This window comes from Sturnus vulgaris, chromosome 14, assembly GCF_052056855.1.
Source record: "Sturnus vulgaris isolate bStuVul1 chromosome 14, bStuVul1.hap1, whole genome shotgun sequence".
In the NCBI taxonomy this organism is placed as follows: domain Eukaryota; kingdom Metazoa; phylum Chordata; class Aves; order Passeriformes; family Sturnidae; genus Sturnus; species Sturnus vulgaris.
The window spans coordinates 14,160,204-14,183,145 of NC_142256.1; the positions used below are offsets into that span (position 1 = coordinate 14,160,204).

Below are 22,942 nucleotides of genomic sequence, written 5' to 3' on the forward strand. Positions count from 1 at the left end.
TTTTTAGAAAAGTTTTTATAAATAACTTACCATTTGTCTTTTGTTTTCTATCAAGTTTGATCCAATTATTCCAAGGAATGACCCAAAACCAAGCTGAAAAACAATGTATTGTTAGCAGTTAACATATTTTACAAGCAGATAGAACACAATTAAATCCAGAAGCAGCAAAAGAACATTCTGCTGATGTGTGAGCACTCTTCCTTCAGCAAGAAATCAGTGGAGTCTCTCACTAGCAGGAACTATCAGGTGTATCCCACATATGACACTAAAAGCGTGTGCAGAAACCAAAAGGATGAGTTCTGAATTCCATCCCCCCCAGTAATGCTGAGAGATGGCTGGTGGATGAGGATATGCATTGCTGTCTTGGAACAACCCTACAAACACTCAGGAGCCTCCAGATGCAAACCTAGAAGGACCATTGCACTAAAACCTCTAGGACCAGGTTTCTGTGACCTCCCTGAGCATGTGAGCAACCACTTCAGTTTTCAGCTCAGAGAGCTCCTCAATGTGAAGCATGAAATAAGGCAGATTTATACTTTGGAAGATTTAGCAGTTTTCTGGCTTCTCTTACTCTTCCCTCATTTCCAGGGGTGAGAATGCATCAACTAGGGTGTTCTACTGGAAGAGCTCACACTGGCCCAACAGAATAAGCTACTGCAGCAAAAGCATCTTTTCTTGCTGCTCTAACTGACAGCACTTATTTAAGCTCAGTGAAGTCAGCCAGGAAAGCAATTCCCCACCTCCTTTCTCCACAGCCTTAAGCTACACTAAGAAGTTTCTAGGACAGAGCACACCTCAGCCAGCACAGAAACAGGGACTGCAAGCAGGAACCACGGACTAAGAGAGGAGATGCAAAGATAGTATTGCGTCACACTGAGAAAGGTTTTTGGTTGGTGTAGAGCATATCCAACTCCACTTCCACGGGCTGGCAAAATGAGAAATGCTGGGAAAGTCCTACAGCTGGAGCTGTATATTAAGGAGATGCAAATCTAGACAACAGACCAGGGGCCAGAGAAGAGCCATGTGAGAATGCCCAATAATTGGCCAACTCCCCAGGAAGAAAAACAAGCATGAGACAAGCTGTAGTGATTCAAAAATGAGTCAAACTGGAATCAATACTTTTAGATCCAGGAATAGAAAACAAAGGTTTAATAAATCCAATACTAACAGGCAGAGGCATGTGCAGAGATTAGCAGACACAAATGTGATGTAAACTTGGTCTTCAATCTTCTCTTGCCCTGCTTAAGCCCAGCAACCTTTGGTGTAATGCTGCAGGCAGGGAGGGCAGCTGGCTCAAACAGCAGGGATTAAAGTGGAGCAGCTGATCAGGCTGCTGCTTCCCCACTGCCTGGCTTGCACTCCGAGCCGTGCAGAACACTGTCCCCACATCAGGCACAAAGTGCCATGGTGGAAGCACAGAAACGAAGCCAGGGTGTGCTCACCACTGGAGTGGTAAACAGGCAGGGCAGAGACCTAGAGTACTGCTGAACTGCCCCACACTGACCTGCCAGTGCAGGTGTATTTTTCAGTCTGGTGATATTTAGCAGAAGGAAATTGTGGGGCAGCACACACGCAAATGCTCAAGAAAAATATATTATGTCCTTTGAGCTTTAAGAGAAATATCCACATGGTGTTTCAGAGCAGCCTCAACCCAAAAGGTGAAATGCTTTAGATAATATAAGATAATTAAAAAAGAAGAAATTAGAGCAAGTCTGTACATCCAGCAGGTGAATATCAAATAAATTGGCGGACTCTCATTAACAGGAATTCTCATTGCTAATAGAAAAACTACTTATTCTTCTATGGATGGGACAAAGATCTTAGTAAATGTTCTTCAGTTACATCATTTATTTGCCGGTGGATGTGAACCCCTGAGATGTCTGTCTGAAAGGAGGACAGGACACAAACTGAATGTGCTTTTCCAGAGTAAAGCCTCAAGCCAACATCCTTGGCAAGGAACCATTACAGAAGAGGTTTGCCAGTGAAAACTTAAGAAAGGTCAGTCATTTACACAGATTCTGGCAGCTGTTATAACTTCTTATAACAACACATGTATCTCACAGTCCAACTTCCATCAGGCTCCTTGTCTTCTGCACCTGAGCATTACTCTTGTCTGCTGAACATCACTGCTGTACTCCGAGCTTCCCTGTGCCAGGTTGGTCATCCAGTCAGTGGGGGAGGATATTTCCCACAGAGACACAGCTAAGGAATTCACTGATGTAGTTTGAAGGCGTGGGTGGCCATGGATGAGGGCAAAGGCACCCTGGCTGTAGGATGTCACTGAACTCTCTGCTTCAGCTTCTCCAGTTTTATCAATGAGGAACTGAGCTGCTAGGGAAAAAAACCAAACTTTGAACCCTCAAAAAACCCAACCAAACAAAATCCTACTGATGTGTGGAAGGTCTCCCGTGCCTGGTTCTGTCCTTCCTTGGAAGCAGAGGCCTGGGAAGAAAATCCCCCACATTGAAGCAAACATTACTTGCTTCTTCCTTGCACAAGAGGTGCTTGCCAAAGAAACGCACGTTGAAGGAGGAAGGGTGGTTTAGGCATGGCAGCAAAAAGACATCTGACATCTGAATTCAAGAAGAATTTGGACAATGCCCTCAAGTACATGGTGTGATTCTTGGGGTTGTTCTGGAGTTGGACTTGATGATTCTGATTGGTGTCTTCCAACTCAGAATATCCATGACTTTATGATTCTATGTTCTATTAGATGATTCCAGCTATGGAACTGGTCCACACACAGAGAAATCACCCAGCACACAAAGAGACTTCTGGCTCTATCTGCTTCAGGACAACTCACCAAATATTTCTTCAATGCAGCCAGTCCTTTTTCCCCAGTTAAGGGAGAAATCCCAGCTTGTTATGAAACATCAGCTATTTTAAGCACTTTCTGAAGCATCCAGCAGCACACTGAAATGTTTTTCCGTGCAGTGAGACATGTGAGGTCATCACACATTTCCACAGAGCAGATTAACGAACCTAGATGGGGAATTTGGTGACAAACACAAATTGCCAGGGTTCCTCTGAATAAAGTAACTCAACGCCCTTCCCAAGTCCAGGAATTCATTAATTCCTTGAGTAGACTAAGCCTCAAAAAAGCATAAGTGATGCTGACGTTCCCGGACCATAAATAGCTCGGGAGATGTCAAGGGGATGTGAGCATCAGACTCTGCCCATTTGCATCAGGACCTGCTCTGAAGCACGAGGTTCAACTCAGGCTGGCACAGTGCAGAGTAAGTGTGGAGAGTCTGGAACCAGTGTGTCACCTTTCTCAACACCTTCCTTCTATGCTTCTCTTTAAAAAAGATCAGGCCTAAATCTAGGAGATACTGGGACAAGCCAGAAAACCTAAACCAAAGAGGCCCAACATAATCTGTAACAATGCTCCACACTGTAAGAAGCCTTCTTCAGTCGTAGAAGAAGAACTTGGGCATAGAAAACTATAAAGCTCCCTGAGATTAGCAATGCATGGCAAATAAATCAAACAGCAATAAGACAAGAACAAGTCTCCACCTGGTTATACGGAATGGTTTCAAGCCCCCAAATTCAAGGCTGCAAATCAAATGTGCAGCATCCCACAGCTGTTACACCAGGAGCCTCTACCAGGGCTACTGGCTGCATTTAATCTACTGAGACACATAACTTGATTGCAGTTCAGAGCTTCTTTTTCAGCATGTCTTAGACACATACAGGAACAGAGCAGGACATGCTTTCCAGCTCATGTTAGACCTCTGCTCATGCCGGGAGGGTCGTGATGTACTTGTCCCTCATGCTTCTGTAAGAGAGTATACATCTAATGGCAGGAAGGCTGGACACCAGTGTCTCCTCTAAATTAAGCCATTTGAAGCTACAAGATTGTTCTTTCCCATTTTCGGCTGCTAATAACAAAAAAAGAAGAAATGGATGTGCTCGTGGCTTTGATGTACATGCTCCCCTGGCAAGCTGCCACAGCTCCTCATTCAGGGACTCCAATTTGTTAAACACTTCTGCAAGTAAACTTTATGACCACAAGTTCATGTTACCAGTATTTCAAGACCTGGTCTCTCAATTGCTTTTGGCAGTAAGGTCCTTCTTTGCCTTACTTCTGCCTGGGCTTAGTGTGATCTATGTAAACAAAGTTCTAAAGTTGCTTCGACTGACATAAAATCTATTTATCTGTCTCACCACTAACTCAAAAGCAGATTATTATCTAAGCTCAGAGGAAGCTGCCACTTGGATGGGATTTTTGCATGGGAATGTGCAGCAGGTGCAAAATAATAATAAAACAAATAAATCAAATGGTAATGAAGTAGCTGAACAAAATATTCAGGACAAGATCACCTTTTATAACATTTTCAGCATTACAAGGGACTTCGTAGGCAATAAGTTTTCTAGACCTACCTAGGAGTTCTATACTTACAATAACCCCTGGGTAATAACCTCCAACAGTCACATTTTGGGTTCTTGTTGTAGCAGCTAGGCCCACCGTTAGAATTAATACTGACACAATGAGGAGAGTCACAGTTACGTAGAGGGAATTTCTTTTTCTTCTATTGAACGACCCTAAAAACACACACACACAACAGAATTTGCTGATTCCATCTGGGGAGAGTCACAGCACCATAAATTTCTCCTCCCACTGCCAACCACACCACGATGAATTTCCCTTCTTCTGACTTGAGAATATTTTTGGGTTTGGCTGTCACTTTTCACCTTCACTAACATTGGTCTGACACAGATGAAGAGAGCCTTAAGAAATGCAACTCTGCAAAGCTCATTTAGATACACTGGAGTCTCCCAGCCCCTCTGGCCTGGTGCAATTGAGCTAATGAGAAGTATTCACATTAGACATTTATATACTTTCTGTCTACTTACATCTGTCTACTTAAATTACAAGCTAAATAACCCCACTGCATGCTTCTTGTTTTGAGAGGGGAAATTGGACTGTAATCATAAGGCATCCACAGTTTTCCATGCAAATGAGACATCATCAGTAACAGCCACTTCTCCTCTGCTTTCAGCAAGGACCAGGTATTTTTAGATGCTTGAATAATGAATTTGTGGATTAGTAAAACTCATCTACAGCTGGCTGATGATGAGGGAGTTTTTTTCTTTTCTATATTTATAGATCTCCCAAAAGAGCATAAACATAAAAGAGTGATTCCACCAGCCAAGGGGAAAGCTGGCTGCGACACTATGCTCAGCAACATCTTTAGGGGTGTGTTTGGTCTGCATGTGCTTTGCCATCTTTGCATCACTTTGTGGAACAATCTTTTTGAACACATTTCATATATTATGTAGATATAACCCAGCACCTGCAAGAATGGCTAGTAGGATAATGGACTGTAGGAGCCCCTGCCTCACTCCCTGTGGGCTGCTGGGGCCACCCTGAATCGCATTCCCACTGCCTGGGCTCTCCAACAGGCGCTGGGAGCAGGTGAGGGTATTCCCACCTCAGAGTCTCCCAGCACTTCTCTGGTGTTTCAGAGAAGGGCAGGAACGTGTCCCAAGGGCCAGGAGCAGTCTTTCACCATTTCTGAGTGTATTCCCTAAAGCAAACCACCTTGGTTTCCCCACTGGTTCAGGGGCTCCCTGGCAGCCTGTGCACAGCAAGATAAAGCACCTGCAGAAAGTCCCTGACAGAAGACTTGGTCAGGCCAAGCACAACTCCCTGTCCAAATTCTGCAGAAACTGGAGCACAGCAGGCCCTGCTGGGCACTTGTTGTCTCAAAGATGCACACCCCAGGTGCCCAAAGACCCTTCTGTAGAGTCTGTGTATTTATGCCCAACAGATGAAGAAATCCTTTCACCCCAACAGCTACACTGATGCAGCCATACCAACCCACACAAGCTGCTACAAGTGATCTCCCTTCTGTCCATGTCCCACATGCACATCTGCTGCAGCCCAACCCAGCCCAGAGCTGTGCTGCATGGCTGCCATGGGCATGGGGCTACATCATTTCACCCACAGCGATCAGATGAGCTTGAAATCACAGATAAGGACTAAACTTGGAGCTTAAAAGCCCAACAGGAGAGTACAAAATCACAGATGGGTAAGGTTGGAAAAGAGCACTGCAGGTCACCTAGTCCAACCTCCCTGCCCTACAAGAAAGGCAAGAGAGGTTTATTAAAAAAAGCACCATCCTTTCTGACTGACCTGCTGTCTCTGGGAGGAAAGCTCTCCACCCACAAACCTTCTGCTCATGTTCCAGAGCACAGGTCTGACTGCATCACTGGGACTTCACTGATCCTAAAAGCAAGGAGCCTGACAACTTGTTAGTCCTTAGCTGGAATAAATAGTTAGATAGTTGATAATTTAAAAAACAAACAAACAAACAAAAAAAACCTGCTAGAGAACCCCAAGATACAGGCTGGATATTTTATCAATGATCCTTAGCGTTTCAAGCCACGTTTTACAGGCTGGAGATAAAGGTACGTGACTGTTGCAGGTTGCATTTGGGGTTATTCCCCTAAATCTGATGAATAAATAAACAATACAAAATCTAGGTTTCTAAATAATTAAAAAATCATTAAGAGATTAATCCATTCTATATTTACTGCCTCACAAATACTATCACTGTGCCACACTTCAGTTTCAATGTAACTAATTAAATGCAAGTGCCCCATAAATGTCTCTAAAAATCCGTAACAGTGGGCCCAAAACTGGAGAAAATTTGCCATTTGTTACATAGATTAGTTCTGAAAGGTGACAAAGGATGAATCCACCTTGCTTCCAAAGAATTATCAAACTTCTGATTACTGCTATGGTTTGGCTGGCAAACGAGCAGAGGGTGAATAAGCCCAGCCACGTGTTCCTTACACAGCTCCCAGTGTGCACAGTTAGGCTCTGGGTGTGTAGATGTTTGCAGGGCATGGCTGGGTGGGTGCTGTGGGCACATAAGCACAGCATTTACACACCCAATCCAGTGCTCCTGCACTGCCATCACAAATGCTGCAAAAAGTTACCACAAAACCACTCTAAAAGAAGCGTCTTGACACATCATTTATAGACGCTGTATTTGTTTCAGCACCATCATGCTTTTCACTCTTAATTTCTGTGTTGTTTCCCAGCTTAGGACTGGCACACACCAACACTCAATAGAGAACAGAAACACAAGGTTTGAACTCGAAAATTTCTCAAAGCTTTTCAATATTCCTCATAAGATTAAAAAAATATTTTAAAAGCTTTTATTTCAAGTTCTGACAAAACCAGCCATAATCTTCTAACTTGATACTGGAGATGTGAAACTGAGGAGATAACGTGACTACCTCCAATTCAGCTCGGTATTGGAATATTAATTACATTTTTTCCTTCCCTGACAATACCTTGCTATGCATGTAGAGAGAAAGTGGTTTTTGTACTTCTGTAAGGATGCCTGCAGCTGCTTAAGCATATATACATTCAGTATCTCTTTAATACCTGCTGAAGAGCTGCTCTGACACAATCCTCTCCCTCAACATTAATTTCTGCTGAAAGTATTCCCCATCAGATAATTTTCCTCTGTGCTTCTGAGCTTGGTATAATTCTACACACAGAAACGGAGCTACGGCAGCTTTGCAATCTCTGCTTTTAAGAGACAGCAATAGCCTTTTCTCTATGATTTATCCCAAAGAGATACCCCAAAACTTGCAGTGCTTACCACAACATAAATAAATAGACAAGGTGATCCAAGGTGTGCTTAACTCTGCTAAGGGAGCTGTAAACAAATTAATGCTGTCCATAGCCTGGCTATTGCTTTTGCTAAAATGGCACTCCAAACGGACACTGGGTTTAGAACGATCATTTTTCTTTTAAGCATCAGAAAGAATCCTCTTGTTATATTTGCCCTATAAGCCACTCTAAAGACAAGTCTGTAGCAGGTTTTTTCAGATTACTTTAGAAGTTCGCAATAATGCATACCTCTGAACTGCCCTTGATTCACTTTTTTCCCCCCACGATTATTAGAAGAAAATGGACAAGATGGCACAGAAACACGACCGACTTCTCCATCTTGTTCTTTGGGGGAAAAGCCAGAGGCGAAGAACAGGCGCAGAGCAGCTCAAGGAAGAAGCCAGCTCTAACTTTTGCCCCGAGAGAACCGGGGGCAGATGGCACCGAGCCTCCCTCTTCCAGCCCCTCTCCCTTCGTCCCATTTTTCCGCTAAAAGCGCGTCACGATGGGAGCTGTGACCCCACGGCTCCGAGCGCGGGCCCGGCAGCGCAGGGACGGGGGCTGCGGAGCTCCAGCCCGGCTGGGCCGGTGGAAGGGAGGGGAAATCGCCATTAGGTACGAGGGGTCCCCGACCTCATCCGGGGTGCGGGAGGGCAGCGGCCGCGCTCTGCCCCGCTCCCGAGGATGCTGCCGCCGCTGCTGGACCGCACCGCCTCCGTCCGGGATGACCCAACGCGGGGGTCCCGGGGACTGCGGGGACACACGGCCGAACCGGGGCGGGCGGGGCGAACGGCGGGGACGGCCCGGCCAACGCAACCCCGGCGGGGTCCCCGGGGACCCGCACGGCCCCGCGGCCAACCCCGCACCGCGCCCCCCGGGCCGGCGGGATCCCCCCGGGCCGGCACTCACCCACGGAGTCGGGCAGGGCCACGCCGGCCGGGCGCTGCTGAGTCAGGGCCTGCCGCATGCTGCCGCCGCTCCCGCAGCCCGCCGGGCCCCGGGCGGCACAGCCCCGGACCGGCACCGGCCCCGCCGCGCCTGCGCCGCGCTCCGCCCCGCCCGCGGTGCCCCGGCTCCCGCGGGCAGCGGCGACCTGCGGCTCTGTCCAAAGCAGCTCCCGGCCCCGGGGCACCCCGCTGCAACCAGCGCAGAGGCCTTTCCCGAGGGGCTTGGGGAGGGAGGGACGGCGCTCCCGCCCCGTCTCCGCAGAGGACAGAGTTCCTGTCCCGCCTCTGGGAGATCTCGGGGCGCTCACCGGCAGGTCGGCCGGAGGGGTTCCCCACATCTCTCCCCATCTTTCTCCATCCCTGTGCCTTCAGCAGCTCCCACCCTCCTCCAGTCCAGCTGCTCCGGGACATTCTGTCCTTCTCCAAAGTCTCCTTGGCACCTCTCTGTTTTCCTGTTGTCCCCATGTCGCTCCTCCCTGAGGGGCAGATGACAGTCCCGGGCAGCCACCCCGACACGGCCACCGGCCCAGTGTTTCATTTCTCGGCGCTCTGAGATCTCCGCTCCAGTGACAATGCCTGTTGCTACCTGTGCCCTATTCCATGGAGATAGCAGCCATCTGCAATCTCCGTGTCCATGGCCAAGGAGCAAGAACAGGCCATCAGCCTCTGTTTTCCACACCCTATCTGCAAAATGGGGATAAAAGCGTCTTCCCAGCAGGCTTCATAATTGCTTGTAAATCACTTTAATGCCCTGGCCTGAGAGGTGCTAAGTACAAATCATGTAATTATTTCAAGCATATTTCATCAAGGTAAAAGAAACGAATACTATCTCTGCTTTAAAATCCCCACACTTTTACTGGATAAGAGCCTAATGACCAGCTTCTCCCAAGAGAAAAGGAAAGCGTACACTGCCAGCGATGCAAGAGGCAAGTTACAAATGCCCAGATCAATTAATGACAAAGAATACATCTTCTCCAGAGAAAACAGCGGTTATTTACCTCGGATGAGCTACAGGAGCCCCGAGCTCACTGGCTGTGACAGAGGAGCTGACACTGGCCCCCTCCTCCTCAGTTGTCCTCACCCTGTGCTAGTGATGGAGGAGACAGGTCTCATCTCCCTCCTCCACTCCGTTCCGTGCCAGGGTCAGGCTGTGTGCTCCTGGAGAGCTAATAGTGCCCTACAATTGCCCATGCCATGTTGAATCCCTGCATCCCATTCCACCTCCCGAGCTTCGGGAAGACAACCCCCGCCCCACGGCACCAGCCTGGCCAGGAGATCCAGCTGTGGGCACAGCTGTGGGCACAGTTGCCGGCGTGCTCTCCTGCCGGCGGGCTGTCTGCGGGCAGGCACCGGCACTGGTACCGAGCGGCAGGCGAGCGGCAGCCCCGGCCAGCTCTGCGCAGTCCGGGGCAGCTGCCAGACCTCTTTGTGTCCTGCTGCGCCCATTTATTAGCACAGCCGGTGAGCGGCTTTCAGCCATACTCAGGAGAGAAAAGAGAGAAATGGTGCTTTGCCGGCGTGCAGCCTGCAGGAGCCTAGGACAGATATCCCCATGCCTTCGGGCGAAGTCCCAGTCTGGGGCAAGGCAGCCTTTCCCCACCCTTGGCTCTCTGGCGAAAGGAAGGGCCACCGGTCCCATTGGAAACGGACCAAGAGGATGAGCAGGTGGATGGTGCCGAACGCAGGCTGGGACAGACGTGTAAAACGAGCCCCTCTGCTCCTCGAGAGCTGCGCGGACACAGCCAGGGCAGCCCCCGCACGCTGCCATCACACCACTGGAGCTGTTCCAGCGGCGGGACTCCAACACGCCCCAGTGCATCATCTCGTGCCTGTAATTCACTGATGGAGGAAAATCTGACACTCCGCAGCCCCGGTCTGCAGGGTGTCATGGCAAAGTGTGCCCCTGGATTTTGTCTGAGAAGCTGTGGGTAGCTCTTAAACCTGGGGCGAGGAAACCGGGGCTGTGAGCTCCTGGCTGCTGTCTCTGTTCGCGAGGATAAATATAGACCTGCCTGCCCCCCCCACCCCTTTCACCGCAAAAGAGATTTCGCAATCATTAACCCCGGCCCCGCTGAGACTGACAGGCACACATTGACCGACACTTCTCGCCATCGGAAACCCCAGCGATTTGTTAATGTTTATTAACAGCTACACTGTCTCCTGGGGGAAGAGCCTGGCTTCCCCATGTAGGGTGTTGGTTGGCAGTGATGGAAACTCAAATATGAGGCAGGATGCAGTGAGGGTGCTGCAAAGGGCACCAGATGGCAGAGGACTCAAGATAGGATCCTGCTGCGTTGAGCTCACCCCCTTTAGGAAGGCAAGTTATTTTTTGATCCACTCCTGAACAGCAAGGTTCTGCACGGTAGGGAGGGAAAGCAGCTTTGCTCCCCACGGTCTTGGCATAGCTGCTGTTTTAGGGGGTGCTGTAGGGCTGGCGAGCAGTGCTGGAGAGGGGGCTCGGTTTGTGAGTGTCTGAGAGCCAGGACGACACGGCACCCACACGGGGGCCAGTGTTGCTGTGCTAACACTCACATTTTTTGTATTTCCCACCCAAGAATGGACAGGAACACCAGCACCAATGGCATGGAAGGTCAGCTCAGGAGCTCCAGCCAGAAGGTGGTGAGTATTTTGGGGGCTGCTAGCCTCATTTTACAAGATGAGGTGGGACCTGCTTTGTGGCTGACAAATTTATAACTACTTTGCTTTAGGAAATACTTTGTCTTTTAGGCAAAGCACTTTGTATGGGAGGAGGGGGAAAGGGCAGTGGCAGGTCTGGCCAGCTGTGCTTGGTGGTGAGGAGGACTAGAAGGGACAGAAAGCCCTGGGCAGGGTGACCCTCTGCATACCTGGATTTCAGCAGGAGGAGTCCAACAACCTGACCTGAGAGCTGACCTGATCTGAGGTGAGAATGGGGAAAAGCTCCTGGCCTCCCCCAGGACATCCAGAGCAGTCAGCACAGAATGAGTTTGCCAGAGGTGAACCCCAGATTTGCTTCCCAAGCTGTCACAGCAGGCAGTGACTCAGGGCTATCCAGTGTCCCAACATATCCTTCCATGGCTCTGCCTTTTCCCTGTCCCACTGTACTCCTGTCCCAGCTCCTGCCACTCCTTCTGTCCCTTGTCCAGGCGCAAGGGACTGTTCCAAGACCATCTCTATCTTGAGTCACAAAGATGAATCACCTGTGCTTCATTCCAGACCTGACCTAGCTTCCTAGCTGAGACATCTGCCAGGGACCTGGTACTTAGATCATCCTGTGCTGCCCAGCTGCCCCACAGAGACCCATGGCATGTGCTTGGGGCTTCCTCAGCCTCCCTGGGCTGCCATGGAGCCCTCTTGGCCTTTCCCAGCCAGCAGGATAGGACCCTTCACCAAGTGAAGGGTCACACAGCATAGAGCCAGGAGAGCTGGAAACTCCTCTCTTTGCAAAAGCTTCCTTCAGTTCCCAGGGTGAGGTTCCATGATGGAGGAGGCTGTCCCCATATCCCCACACAGCTTTAAGCATTGGCAGCAGTTTCTGAGGCAGCTCTTGCTGCCTCCGGTAGAAGTTTGTATGAAATTCAAAGGGCATTCCCCAGTGTAGCATCAGTGTGGAGTTCATCTGGGCAGTCCCCTCCTACTCTGGCAGTCTGAGGAAATGTTTCCAAAACATCTGCTGGTAGCTCCTTTATTTAATGGGGAGAGTGGGAAGAAGAACACCTCCTCTTCTCCCTCTTCATCAGTCACTTGCTCCCTTGCAAGTGTCCTGGCAGGGTACAGCCCCCAAACCTCCTGTCCCATGTCCCTGCTGGTGACTCGTGCTGGGGCTGCTGCTTCCCAGCTCCCAAATCCGCTGCTCTCATCAGCCTGTACCCTGTGCGCGCTGTGTGCCCTGTGCGCCCTGCACCTCAGGCCATGCAGGAGCTGGCTCAGGAAGGGCTCCAGCCTGGGCTGTGGGACCTGCGCCAAGCGCTGCCTTGGCCATACAGGCAGCTGGGGACATTTTCTGGCACAGCGCTCTGGAGCAGGAGTGATCCCAGAAGAGCCCCCCCGGGGCCCTATTCAGAGCCCATCAGGACAGTCAGTGGGGTGGGGATGGTTTACAGCCCCCGCTCTGCCCAGGCTCCCCAAGGGACAAGTTCAGGCTTTGGAGTCAGTATTCTCCCCCCTGTTCTCACTGTTTTGCAGGATTTGTGTGTCTGAGCAGAGTTTAATTTCTTTCCTCCAGTTCAAAGGAGTTTCCAAGCAAGGCTCCGGCCAAGCTGTCGGCCATGTCCCGGCTTGCCCGGGGCAACCCACGGCTTGTAGATATCTTGTCTGTGGGTCCTGCCTCCAACAGGTGATCGTGGCTGGCAGGTTTACCCTGAGCGCAGACAGGCAGCGATCCTGCAGAGCAGCTGCTGTGGATCCGTGCCTGGAGCAGGAGCAGCAGGGCAGAGCAGGGCACAGCGGAGAACAGCGGGGCACAGCAGGCCAGCAGGCACAGCGGGGGACAGCGGGCACAGAGAGCACAGCAGGGCAGTGCAGGCACAGCAGGGCACAGCGGGCACAGAGGGCACAGCGGGCACAGCAGGGCAGTGCAGGCACAGCAGGGCACAGCGGGCACAGAGGGCACACAGGGCACAGAGGGCACAGCGGGCACAGGAGGCACAGAGGGCACAGCAGGCACAGAGGGCACAGCGGGCACAGCAGGGCACAGAGGGCACAGAGGGCACAGCGGGCACAGGAGGCACAGCGGGCACAGGAGGCACAGCGGGGCACAGCGGGCACAGAGAGCACAGCAGGGCAGTGCAGGCACAGAGAGCACAGCAGGGCAGTGCAGGCACAGCGGGCACAGCGGGCACAGCGGGCACAGGAGGCACAGGAGGCACAGCAGGCACAGCAGGCACAGCAGGCACAGAGGGCACAGAGGGCACAGCAGGCACAGCAGGCACAGCAGGGCACAGCGGGCACAGCAGGCACAGCAGGCACAGCGGGACACAGCGGGCACAGCAGGGCAGTGCAGGCACAGCAGGCACAGCAGGCACAGCAGGCACAGCAGGGCACAGCAGGGCACAGCAGGCACAGCAGGGCAGTGCAGGCACAGCAGGGCACAGCAGGGCACAGCAGGCACAGCAGGGCAGTGCAGGGCACAGCAGGCACAGCAGGGCACAGCGGGACACAGCGGGCACAGCAGGCACAGAGGGCACAGTAGGGCACAGCAGGCACAGCGGGCACAGCGGGACACAGTGGGCACATAGGGCACAGCAGGGCAGTGCAGGCACAGCGGGCACAGCAGCCCCGGGGAGCCGTGGCAGGTTCGGGCGAGAGCGGCTCTGACCCAGCCCGGAGCGGCTGAACCCTGCAGCAGCGTTTGCATTAAAATGCGGGGAGGTGATGAACCCATCCAGATCACAGCATTACCCTTCTCTCCGGCGGTGCCTGCCTCGAGCTGAAAGCAAGGTCAGCGCCTTCTCCCACCAGCCTGCTTTTGGAAACCTGCCCGGATTCAAGGGGAATTAAGTACAGCGTCCGTGTCTCAAGTGACTCTTGCCCAGGCACAGGTACAGAGAGATTTGTGTTCCTGAGTTCTGGACAAACAAGTTTTCACCCCTTAGGCAAAATACAAACTCTTGCAACCTGGGGAGATACTTTCCTCTGGAACTCAGTGTAATTAAAAAAGTAACAGCGCAGGGATTTCTTCAAAGACTGAACACTTGCTCACATGCCAAGAAAAACAAATTTGATCTCTTAAATACTGCTGCCTGCTATCATCTGTGGCAGCACAGAGAATGTGCACTTGAACTCAGAGATGTTGCAGAAGTGTGGGAACAGTCCCAGCCTTCCCAGATCACAGGTTTTCTTTGGTCATATTCATGCAGGTTGAAAAAGATGAATTTCTGTAAATGCCAGCACAAGGAGACAGTACCCAGTGTGACAGCAGTGACGTACATGTAATGGAAAAATGGGTGCTGGGTTCTAAGTAATCTTAAGTTGGAACAGCCAAAACTGCCTCTCTTTAACTCAAGAGTGATGATGGGAAAATGGAAATTTGAAACATTTCCAGATATTAAGTGCTTTTGCATTTATTTTTGGCCAATGAGAAGTTCAGCTTGCCTGTGGGGGTTGTGTTCTGCAACTCTTCCAGGAAAATAAGCATGAGGAGAAGGTCCAGAATCCTGGCAGAGAGAAGGACGAGCCTAAGGCAGACATGGGGAGCAAAACCTGGGCAGACCTGGCTGGGGAGATGAAGACATTCTTGTGGAACCCAGAGGAGAGAACATGCTTGGGAAGAACAGCCAAGAGCTGGGGTAGGTCCTTGCTCAAGCCCCACTTTATGGGATTGTTGCATTTTCTGCTTCTACAACAGATACACTTGCCTGTGAATATCCTTGATAGCTTGGACTGATCACCTCTGCTCATTTCTTTAGTGTTAATGTTCCTAACTAGTGCAGTAAATAACTAGAGAGGAGGACAAGCAGAAAACCATGTAAAAGTCACTTTGGCCTGGAGGTTAATGCTGATGGAGAATGTGAAAGCAAAGATTTCAGGCTGCCTAGAAAGAAGTTTAGAGCCTGAGCAAGCATGGGACCTGCAGATCAGCCTGTTGCAGCTTGCACCTCTGCTGCCACCAGCACTCTTGTCCCTGCCTGTGTAAGTCAGGGACCCCTGGGACAGTGGCTTTGGCATCCTCAGGTTGGTGGGGGAAGAGTGCTCAGGCTGTGGGGCAGGTTTTTGTGGAGGGTGCACACCATGGGGCAGAGCAGCCTGAGTGAGCCCTGGCTCTAAAAGAGGAAGGGAAGGGCTGGTCAGCACTGTCACCCCACAGCTTCCCAGGCAATGAAGGGTGTCCACAGCAGGACCCACAGTGCTGTCAGAGCAGTGCACTGAGATATGCCAGCTCTGCTGGTTCGGAGTGCCTTGTCTACTTTACCCACATCCATGTGGCTTTCAAAAATTGTTGCTGAGTCTGGAGGTGCCCTGGGTGGTTACGAGCAGCCTGTGGGGTTAGCACTGATGCAGGCTTGGTCCAAAATCAAGGTGCCACAAGCACACCTGGTGCCACACACCTTTGCAGCTCTGTTCTGCTGGCACACAGCCCCCTTGGCAGAGTGAAAATTCCCAGCCTGATCCAGAGCCACCTGCACATCCGTAAGCCTGTGAACTACCAGGGGCTGCTGCTGGGCGTTTGCAGCCCTTGGCTGGCACTGGCCCACAGACCTCCCGTGCCCCAGCCAAGAGCTCTGGGTCTCCTGCAAAACATGTGGTGACAGCTGGGAGAAACAAAGAAAGCTGCCTACCAGCACCAGAGGAGACAGAAAACCTGCAAGTATGAGTCTGGGACAGACTTTGGCATTCACATTTGTGCTCCTATGGCCTTTGCTGGCCACAGAGGCAGACTAGCTTTTCTGCTTCTTTGCTGGATGGGAAGGCACGGACCAAAGGGTGGGAGCAGTAGGATGACAGTCCTTAGTGATGTAGGTTTGGTTTTCTGGAGGCTCTTGCAGGTCCTGAGAAGATCCTTGTGAGAGGATTTACTCAGTCTGGCGTGGATGTGACCCTGGCAGGCTACTGCTGGCAGTGCTAGCAGCACTGGGGTGGGTGCAGCATCCTCCTGTCCCCTGGGATCACTGTGCCCTGCTATATGACCCCCTGCCTATGAACATACGTGCCCTTGGTGCACACACATATGCTCACATATCTCTATATGGGGACAGGAGAAGTACTACGAAAATCAAAATTTATTTTAAAGTGAGAGCATTTGGAGGTGAGTGGAGCTGAACTTTCCCACTCTCATCCCATGGGTGGGGAGGAAGGAATTTTCCCAGCCTGGGGCTGCTCCCCTGTGCTGGCTTAAAAGGTGTTCCCTGGGATGGGGGCCTCAGGGGACAAAGACTCAGCAAATGCAGGGAGACAACTGGCCACAAGGTCATCACTGGAAGCCCCAGCCCCCGGGTAAGGCTGCACCCTCTCTCTGCTGGTGACAACACTCCCTGCTGCACTGCAGGAAAAATAAAAATGGGATCAGTAGTGGGAAGATGTCCCAACAAGCATCGATTCGGTGCTTCAGCAGCAGCTCAGGCTCTGCTAGGCTGGGACAGAGGCACCATCCAGCATCACTGTGGCAGGGCTGGACATTGTCCCTTCTGTGCCACCAGCAGCAGTGATGGTCCCTTCTGCCCTGGCTTAGCCCTCAGCAGGACACACCCCACAGTGGTTCCCAGCACGGTGGCCCTGGCAGAAGCACGGCAGGAGAGCACATCTGTGTTCCCAGGGCTCCCTCCAAGCTGCCGGAACGTTTCTCCTGGGAAATATTTGGGTTAGGGCTTAGCTTTGCTTTCTGAGCTGCTAGGTTTTATTCATAGGCTGTGGCCTCTTGAGACATCCTCAGCCATCAGCCTGGTCCAGAGGAAAAACAAATCCATTCCCTGAATGTCTGGGCTATGAAACAGTCAGTGGTGCTGCAGCCCTGAGCGATGTTGCTTGCTCAGTCCCAGCACCAGGGTCCTTCCCATGCAGGGGACAGGAATCAGGGCTGGAGGATCACCCCACAGCCCCATCAGGAGCTTGGCTGGAGCCAGTGGGTACCTTTGCATGCTACTATGCCAGGAGGGTGTGAGAAGGGCAAGAGGGAATGTTGGGTCCGTCTGTTGGAGAGAGCTGAGGCAGGTGGACACACAGACCTGGTCCTGACACAGCTCTGGGAAGGGCCATGCAGCAAAAGGGAAGCAGAACTAAAGAGCAGCTACCCCAGCCCTGCAGCAGCTGACAGTCCTGCACCCAGAAACACCAGAGTCTGCGTGCAGGGCTGGGTGTGCAAGCTCCCACCTCCACCACAGGCTCTGAGCTGCAGAGGACGCCGTGCTGAGCACGTCTGTGCATCCCTGTGGGACACATCCCACGGGATGTGCTCTGGTTGCCTTAACAGCGACATGCCTGTCTCCTTTGCAGGCTTGATCTTACTGTTTTACTTCATTTTCTACACATGCCTGGCGGGAATGTTTGCCTTTTGCCTGTATGTGATGCTGCTCACGCTGAGTCCCTACACACCCAGGTACCGGGACCGTGTGTCTCCTCCAGGTAGGTACCCCCAGCCAGAGGCCTTGGGCACCTCTGCCCATCATCCTACCAAAATGGCATGGCTAGCACCTCAAGCAAAGCCCTGCTGGAGCTGTGCACTCCTACAGCCACCCAGCCCTCCCTAACACAGGATGTTCTCACCTGAGGGCACCGGCAGAGCTGCAGGTTCTCTGCAGAGGATCAGACATCTTCCCCCATGAGAAGCATTCCCCCTCATGACACTAATTGTTATTCTAATTGCACTGTTTATTGTTATCATTATTCTCAACACAAAAGCCAAGGTTACGTATTTCATAGGTGATGCTGATGCATTTCAGCTGCTGGCCCTTTATACCTCATGCCTTCAAAATAAAATGCAAATCAAGAATAGCTTTTATGCATTATTATTTGGGGGAGTTCTGGCAAGAGAATGTTCAGAAAATCCTTTTCCTATGTCAGACACAGCATTATCCCCATGTTTTTGTGTTGGTGGGAAACAGAAGAGCCCCTTGCCCTGCTCCTCGTCTGGAATTGCCCACACTGCTGGGAACATGGGGGACCCGCAGCCTCTCTGTGCAACCCCAAACCCATCACTAACCCACAACACTACTGAAGCTCTCCATATCTCCCTTGTTTCCTGGGATATTTGATGTGTATGGTGTTCTCCAGGGGTGAAATTAAGGTGAGGGATCAGTAGGTTGAGGAGTGAGTTGATTTGTGAGCTGGTGGTGCCTCTCATGTCTGTGCCCGGCCCAAGCCCAGTCACAATGCACCAGCCCCTGCAACACACAGCCCAGGCCCATGGCTGGCCCACCTACATTTGCTTTATCGGGGTCTGTCTCCTTCTTCAGGAGTGATGATCAGACCGTACTTGAACGGGTTCACCATTGCCTTCAATGTCTCCCAGCCCAACACGTGGCAGCCCTACGTGGACAGCATGCACCACTTCCTAGCAGGTGAGCTCTTTGTCACCCTGGGAGCCATGGTGAGGTTGTTTTTATCCATAGACACAGGCATGTGGTGCAGGGGTCTCCTCCTGGGCACCTCATGAGCCACATCTGGAAAGGGAGGCTCACAAGGTCGTGGGAGCTTCTGCGGGAGGGAGCTTTTCCTTTCCAGGTATGACTTCCTAATGCCCTTCACATGTGGATGTCCTCTGAGAGCTTGGGTCTGGGCAGGTCTCAGGAGATTTTAACAAACCTCTTGGTCCCCACCAGCTTATGATGACAAAGTTCAGGAGGAGAAGAATATTGAGTGTGTCCCAGGACAGTACTTCATCCAAGGGGGAAATGACAGTGAGGAGAAGAAGGCCTGCCAGTTCAAGCGCTCACTGCTGCAGAACTGCTCTGGCATCGAGGACCCAACATTTGGCTACTCGAAAGGCCAGCCCTGCATCCTGCTGAAGATGAACCGGGTACAGAGAAAGCTGCTTGTTTTAATTCCTTTCTTTGGGAGATCCCAGTGTGATGAAGACCACACAGGGACTAAAACTCCTTCAGTTCTCAGGCTCAGTGAAAAAGGGAACTAGAACTCCTAAACCTTCTGGCCATATCTGCTAGAAAACATTTTATAAAAAAACACTATAAAACTTGCATGCATTTGATTTGCCGAGGCCTTAACGCTTGGAGGGTCTTTAACCAGGCCCTTCCTCATGAGGAATTGAGCTTTAGGGGAACACCCCAGACCTCAGGTGCTTTACAATGGAAGTGTTCTTAGAATTTAATACAATTGAATTGAAGTCTATTAGCATGGTGGTTCAGTGCTCACTGCTGGGAAAATAAGCATGGGGAGGATTGTGAACTGTGTGGGGAAGAGGCTGTGTCCAGACCTAGGGGGTCTGGAAATACTCTGTGTTCCCTGCTCTGCCCCTGCTCTCAGGCAGCAATCTGGGACTCATCCATAGGCAGGCTGCACTGTGTGGGGTGGCAGACCCTCCTGCAGGGACACGCAGCTCCTGTCTTGAGCAGTGTGTCTGGCACCCAGAAAGGTTTAAGCCCTGCAGAAGGGAGACAGCACGTGCTTGGCACGGCATTTCATATAAGCATGGGTGTCTTTTGCTTTCACAGATCATAGGCTACCGCCCTGGTGCCGGGGTCCCCGTGAGTGTGGACTGCAAAGTGCAGGTACTGCTTTCAGTGCTCAGCAGTGGGGTGGGTACAAGGCCAAATGCCTCCTCCTGATGGACCTCAGCACAATTTGCCCTCATTTTAGCCCCAAACAGGACCCAGTGCTGCCCATGTGTTGGAGGCCAGTCTGCTGGGAGTGGCAGAGGTCGTCAGTCTCCTGCTTCCCATGTTGGTCCTGCAGCCTCACAGGCACCGTCATGCTCAGCCCCTGGGGCAGCCTGGGGTCCTGGGTGCCACGTCCCAACTGGAGCCTGGAGCTCAGTGGGAAGATGTAGGAACTCCTCATATCCATCTCCAGCTGCTCTGCAGCATCCTCAGTCCTGAGGGCACCCCGCAAGCCAACAGCAATGGGGTGAAGGAAATGCTCCCACTGCCCAGGCAGCTGCTGGATCACATCTTAGAGAGCAAAGGCACAGTAGGGAATCAACAGGCAGCAAACTGTAATCCTGGCCATGCCTTCATAGCTCCACTCTTCCCTGGCTGGAAGCAGGGCAGTGGCTGGGTTCATAGCAAACACAGCACAGCTGAGCTGAGCCAGGGGCTGGCAAGGGACATCTGCTCTGAGACAAGCTCTGAAGGGAGCTGTATTTTGTGTCCCATGTCCTGCGTGTGTGCATGTGCCTCTGTTTTTTTCTGATCACAGAAAGGCAATGAGAGTCACCTCAGGTCGGTGGACTTCTACCCTGGGAACGGGACCTTTGACCTCATGTATTATCCCTACTATGGCAAGTTCACCCATGTGAGTAAGGGTCTGACATCTCTGCTATGCTTCCTTGGGAATGGGAGGGCAGGAGCTGCTGCACAGGGTCCAGATGTGCTTCCAGGCTATTTTGGGCAGATGCAGGCAGGGCAGAGGCCATGGGCACAGGGATTACAGCACTCTATTTCTGTGTCTGACAAACTGTGAGTGTGTGTGAGTGTGTGTAATGGCGTGTGAGTGTGTAACTGTGTGTGTAACTGTGTCTGTGTGTGTGTGTAACTGTGTGTGTGTAACAGTGTGTATGGTGTGTGTAATGATGTGTGAATGTGTAACTGTGTATGTCTAACTGTGTGTCTGTAATGGTGTGTGTGTAACTGTATGAATGTGTGTAATGGTGTGTGTGTAATGTGTGTCTGTCTGTGTATGGTGTGCGTAATGATGTGTGAGTGTGTAACGGCGTGCGTGTCTAACTCTGTGTGTGTGTGTGTATAATGTGTGTGTGCATGAGTGTGTGCAATGGTGTGTGAGTGTGTAACTGTGTGTGTCTAACTGTGTGTGAGTGTGTGTAATGGTGTGTGTGTTTAACAGTGTGTATGAGTGTGTGCAATGGTGTGTGAGTGTGTAACTGTGTGTGTATGAGTGTGTGTAATGGTGTGTGTGTGTGTCTGTGTGTGTGAGTGTGTAATGGCGTGTGAGTGAGTGTGAATGGTGTAAGTGTGTGTGGGTTTTAGGACAGCAGAAAACATTTGAGAGTCGTATGGTCTGGTGTTGTCCCGTCAATAACCCCAAGAGGCAATTGTAGCGATCCCATCTTGCTAAGGCACAGACACAGAAAGGCTCAGCATGCTGAGGGACCCTGATGGACATCAGGCAGACGGTCTCAGATGCCTGGAACCATGAACCATTTATAAATTATTTCACTGAACATAAAAGTCCTGCCTGCTTTTCTGCTCCTTCAAAAATTACACTTAAATCTCCCGTCTTTCCAGGTCAACTACACCTCCCCACTGGTGGCTATGCACTTTACAGATGTGCAGAAGAATTACTTGGTCCCCATCCAGTGCAGTCTGAATGGAAAAGGAATTATCAACGACCTGAACAGTGACCGCTTCCTGGGCCGAATCATCTTCACACTCAGCATTGGGAAGTAGCCCCTGCCAACATCAGGCACTTAGCAAGTCAGTCAGAGGCTTCTTCCTTTTAAAAGCATCAAGCCAGCTTTTTTTTTCTGCTAGGAAAAACAGGCACATGGAGATTATTGTTAATTTATTTTTGTTCATAGTTAGGAAACCAATGAGATACAATGAAATGTGGATCCACATTTTTCATCTTCTGATGGAAATCATTATTAGCAAAATTTAAAAGTTTTCCCCTGAGGAGAGAACCTGCAAAAGATTTCACTTTTGATAGAAAAAAACCTCTGGTATCCAAATACTATTTTCATAAGGTCTTTTATGAGTGATCCCTGTGGAATTCATATTTCCTGTTTTAAATTTTATTTTTTAGCATAGTTTTATGTGCATTTTTCAGGCAAAAGATAAAAAGGAGGTAGTTTGTTAGCACTATTCTTGTTAAAATAATAAACAGCAAAAATTCTAGATGATGCCTGCAATAACAGAGTTGCAAAGTGAAAACAGCAGCTCTCAAAATGCCTTCTATGATCTCCAGCCCCAGAAGCATCTTGACTGCAGCATTTCACAGAGCTTGTTCAGCACACCCAAGGTGTTGAGCAAGGGCCACAGAAAATCATTTGCCCTTGAACCCTTCCAGCTGTTCCTTTCTAAAGTGAAAGTACTTCTCTCTGCCCCAGGAATCCTCACGCAGTCTCTTGGACAGGGATGAGTGAGAGGAGCTCTTCCTCCCGTCTGGTGCCCCCTGATCAGGCACAGAAGTGCCCAAAGCTTTCAGACCTGTTCTTCCCTGTTGCAGAGAGGTCACAGCTATAATGCTGCAGCAAAACGCAGGGAAATGCTCAGTCCTTTCACGTTTAAGGGGTCAGTGTTGGGGTAAGTGAAGGCATCAGTTTATCACCCCCAAAGGCTGATGATAAACAGAGTGAACTGCCCTGAGCAGCCCGAGCCTCCCTCGGACGTGACAGAGACCAGCTGCACTCTGCTTGTTGGGAGCTGTGAGAACACAGAAGGACAGGACAGGACACCTTGGGATAATGTACTACTTGGAAAGCACACTTACTAAAATTACTGACTGAACAGGGGTATTATGGTATGTTCGTCCTACATCCACAGCCAAGGAACTTCATCTGCCATCATTTCCTGATCTTTATCAGTCTCTAAGAAGTGATTTTTTGTATTTAAAATAAAGTGACTACAGTAAAGTTAACTCTATGGTGGCATTCCTGAAACACTGGTGTTAAGAGATGCAGTTTGTGCTGCCAGTTAGGGACTGAATTTCCAAGCAGCATGTAACAACATCCTGGAATTCCGAGCACTTGACAAACGTCCCCAGGCCAAAGAGTTCAGGAGCCCAGTACAGTAAGACTCACTCTTCACCAAGCATCACA

General features: G+C 50.8%; 2 protein-coding genes across 7 annotated transcripts in view; one reads left to right on the forward strand and one right to left on the reverse strand.

Moving 5' to 3' along the window:
- TMEM255A (transmembrane protein 255A) overlaps window positions 1-9,060 on the reverse strand; it is a 25,775-nt gene extending 16,715 nt beyond the window's left edge. For 2 of the 4 annotated variants that reach the window (XM_088173237.1, XM_088173236.1), the window contains exons 1-3: window positions 8,889-9,060; window positions 4,403-4,545; window positions 31-93 (exon numbers count right to left, since the gene is read on the reverse strand). In XM_088173237.1, the coding sequence (XP_088029363.1) occupies window positions 31-93; window positions 4,403-4,545; window positions 8,889-9,045 (363 nt within the window). In that variant the 5' untranslated portion in view covers window positions 9,046-9,060. Of the gene's footprint in view, window positions 1-30; window positions 94-4,402; window positions 4,546-8,542; window positions 8,653-8,888 lie in introns of those variants that run through there. The other 2 variants (XM_014886578.2, XM_088173238.1) reach the window with 2 other exon arrangements.
- ATP1B4 (ATPase Na+/K+ transporting family member beta 4) lies at window positions 8,175-22,761 on the forward strand. Of its 3 annotated transcripts, none has more exons than XM_014886532.2 (9): window positions 8,184-8,248; window positions 11,136-11,199; window positions 14,684-14,846; window positions 17,488-17,616; window positions 18,447-18,551; window positions 18,813-19,009; window positions 19,662-19,718; window positions 20,365-20,460; window positions 21,411-22,761. In XM_014886532.2, the coding sequence occupies exons 2-9, from the start codon at window positions 11,137-11,139 to the stop codon at window positions 21,570-21,572; spliced, it is 972 nt and encodes a 323-aa protein (XP_014742018.2). In that variant the 5' UTR covers window positions 8,184-8,248; window position 11,136; the 3' UTR covers window positions 21,573-22,761. The 3 variants fall into 3 exon arrangements, with proteins under 3 accessions (XP_088029361.1, XP_014742018.2, XP_014742028.2); XM_014886542.2 differs by lacking the exon at window positions 8,184-8,248 and adding an exon at window positions 10,926-10,942; XM_088173235.1 differs by lacking the exon at window positions 17,488-17,616 and having other exon boundaries at window positions 8,175-8,248.
- Window positions 22,762-22,942: the final 181 nt, after the last annotated feature.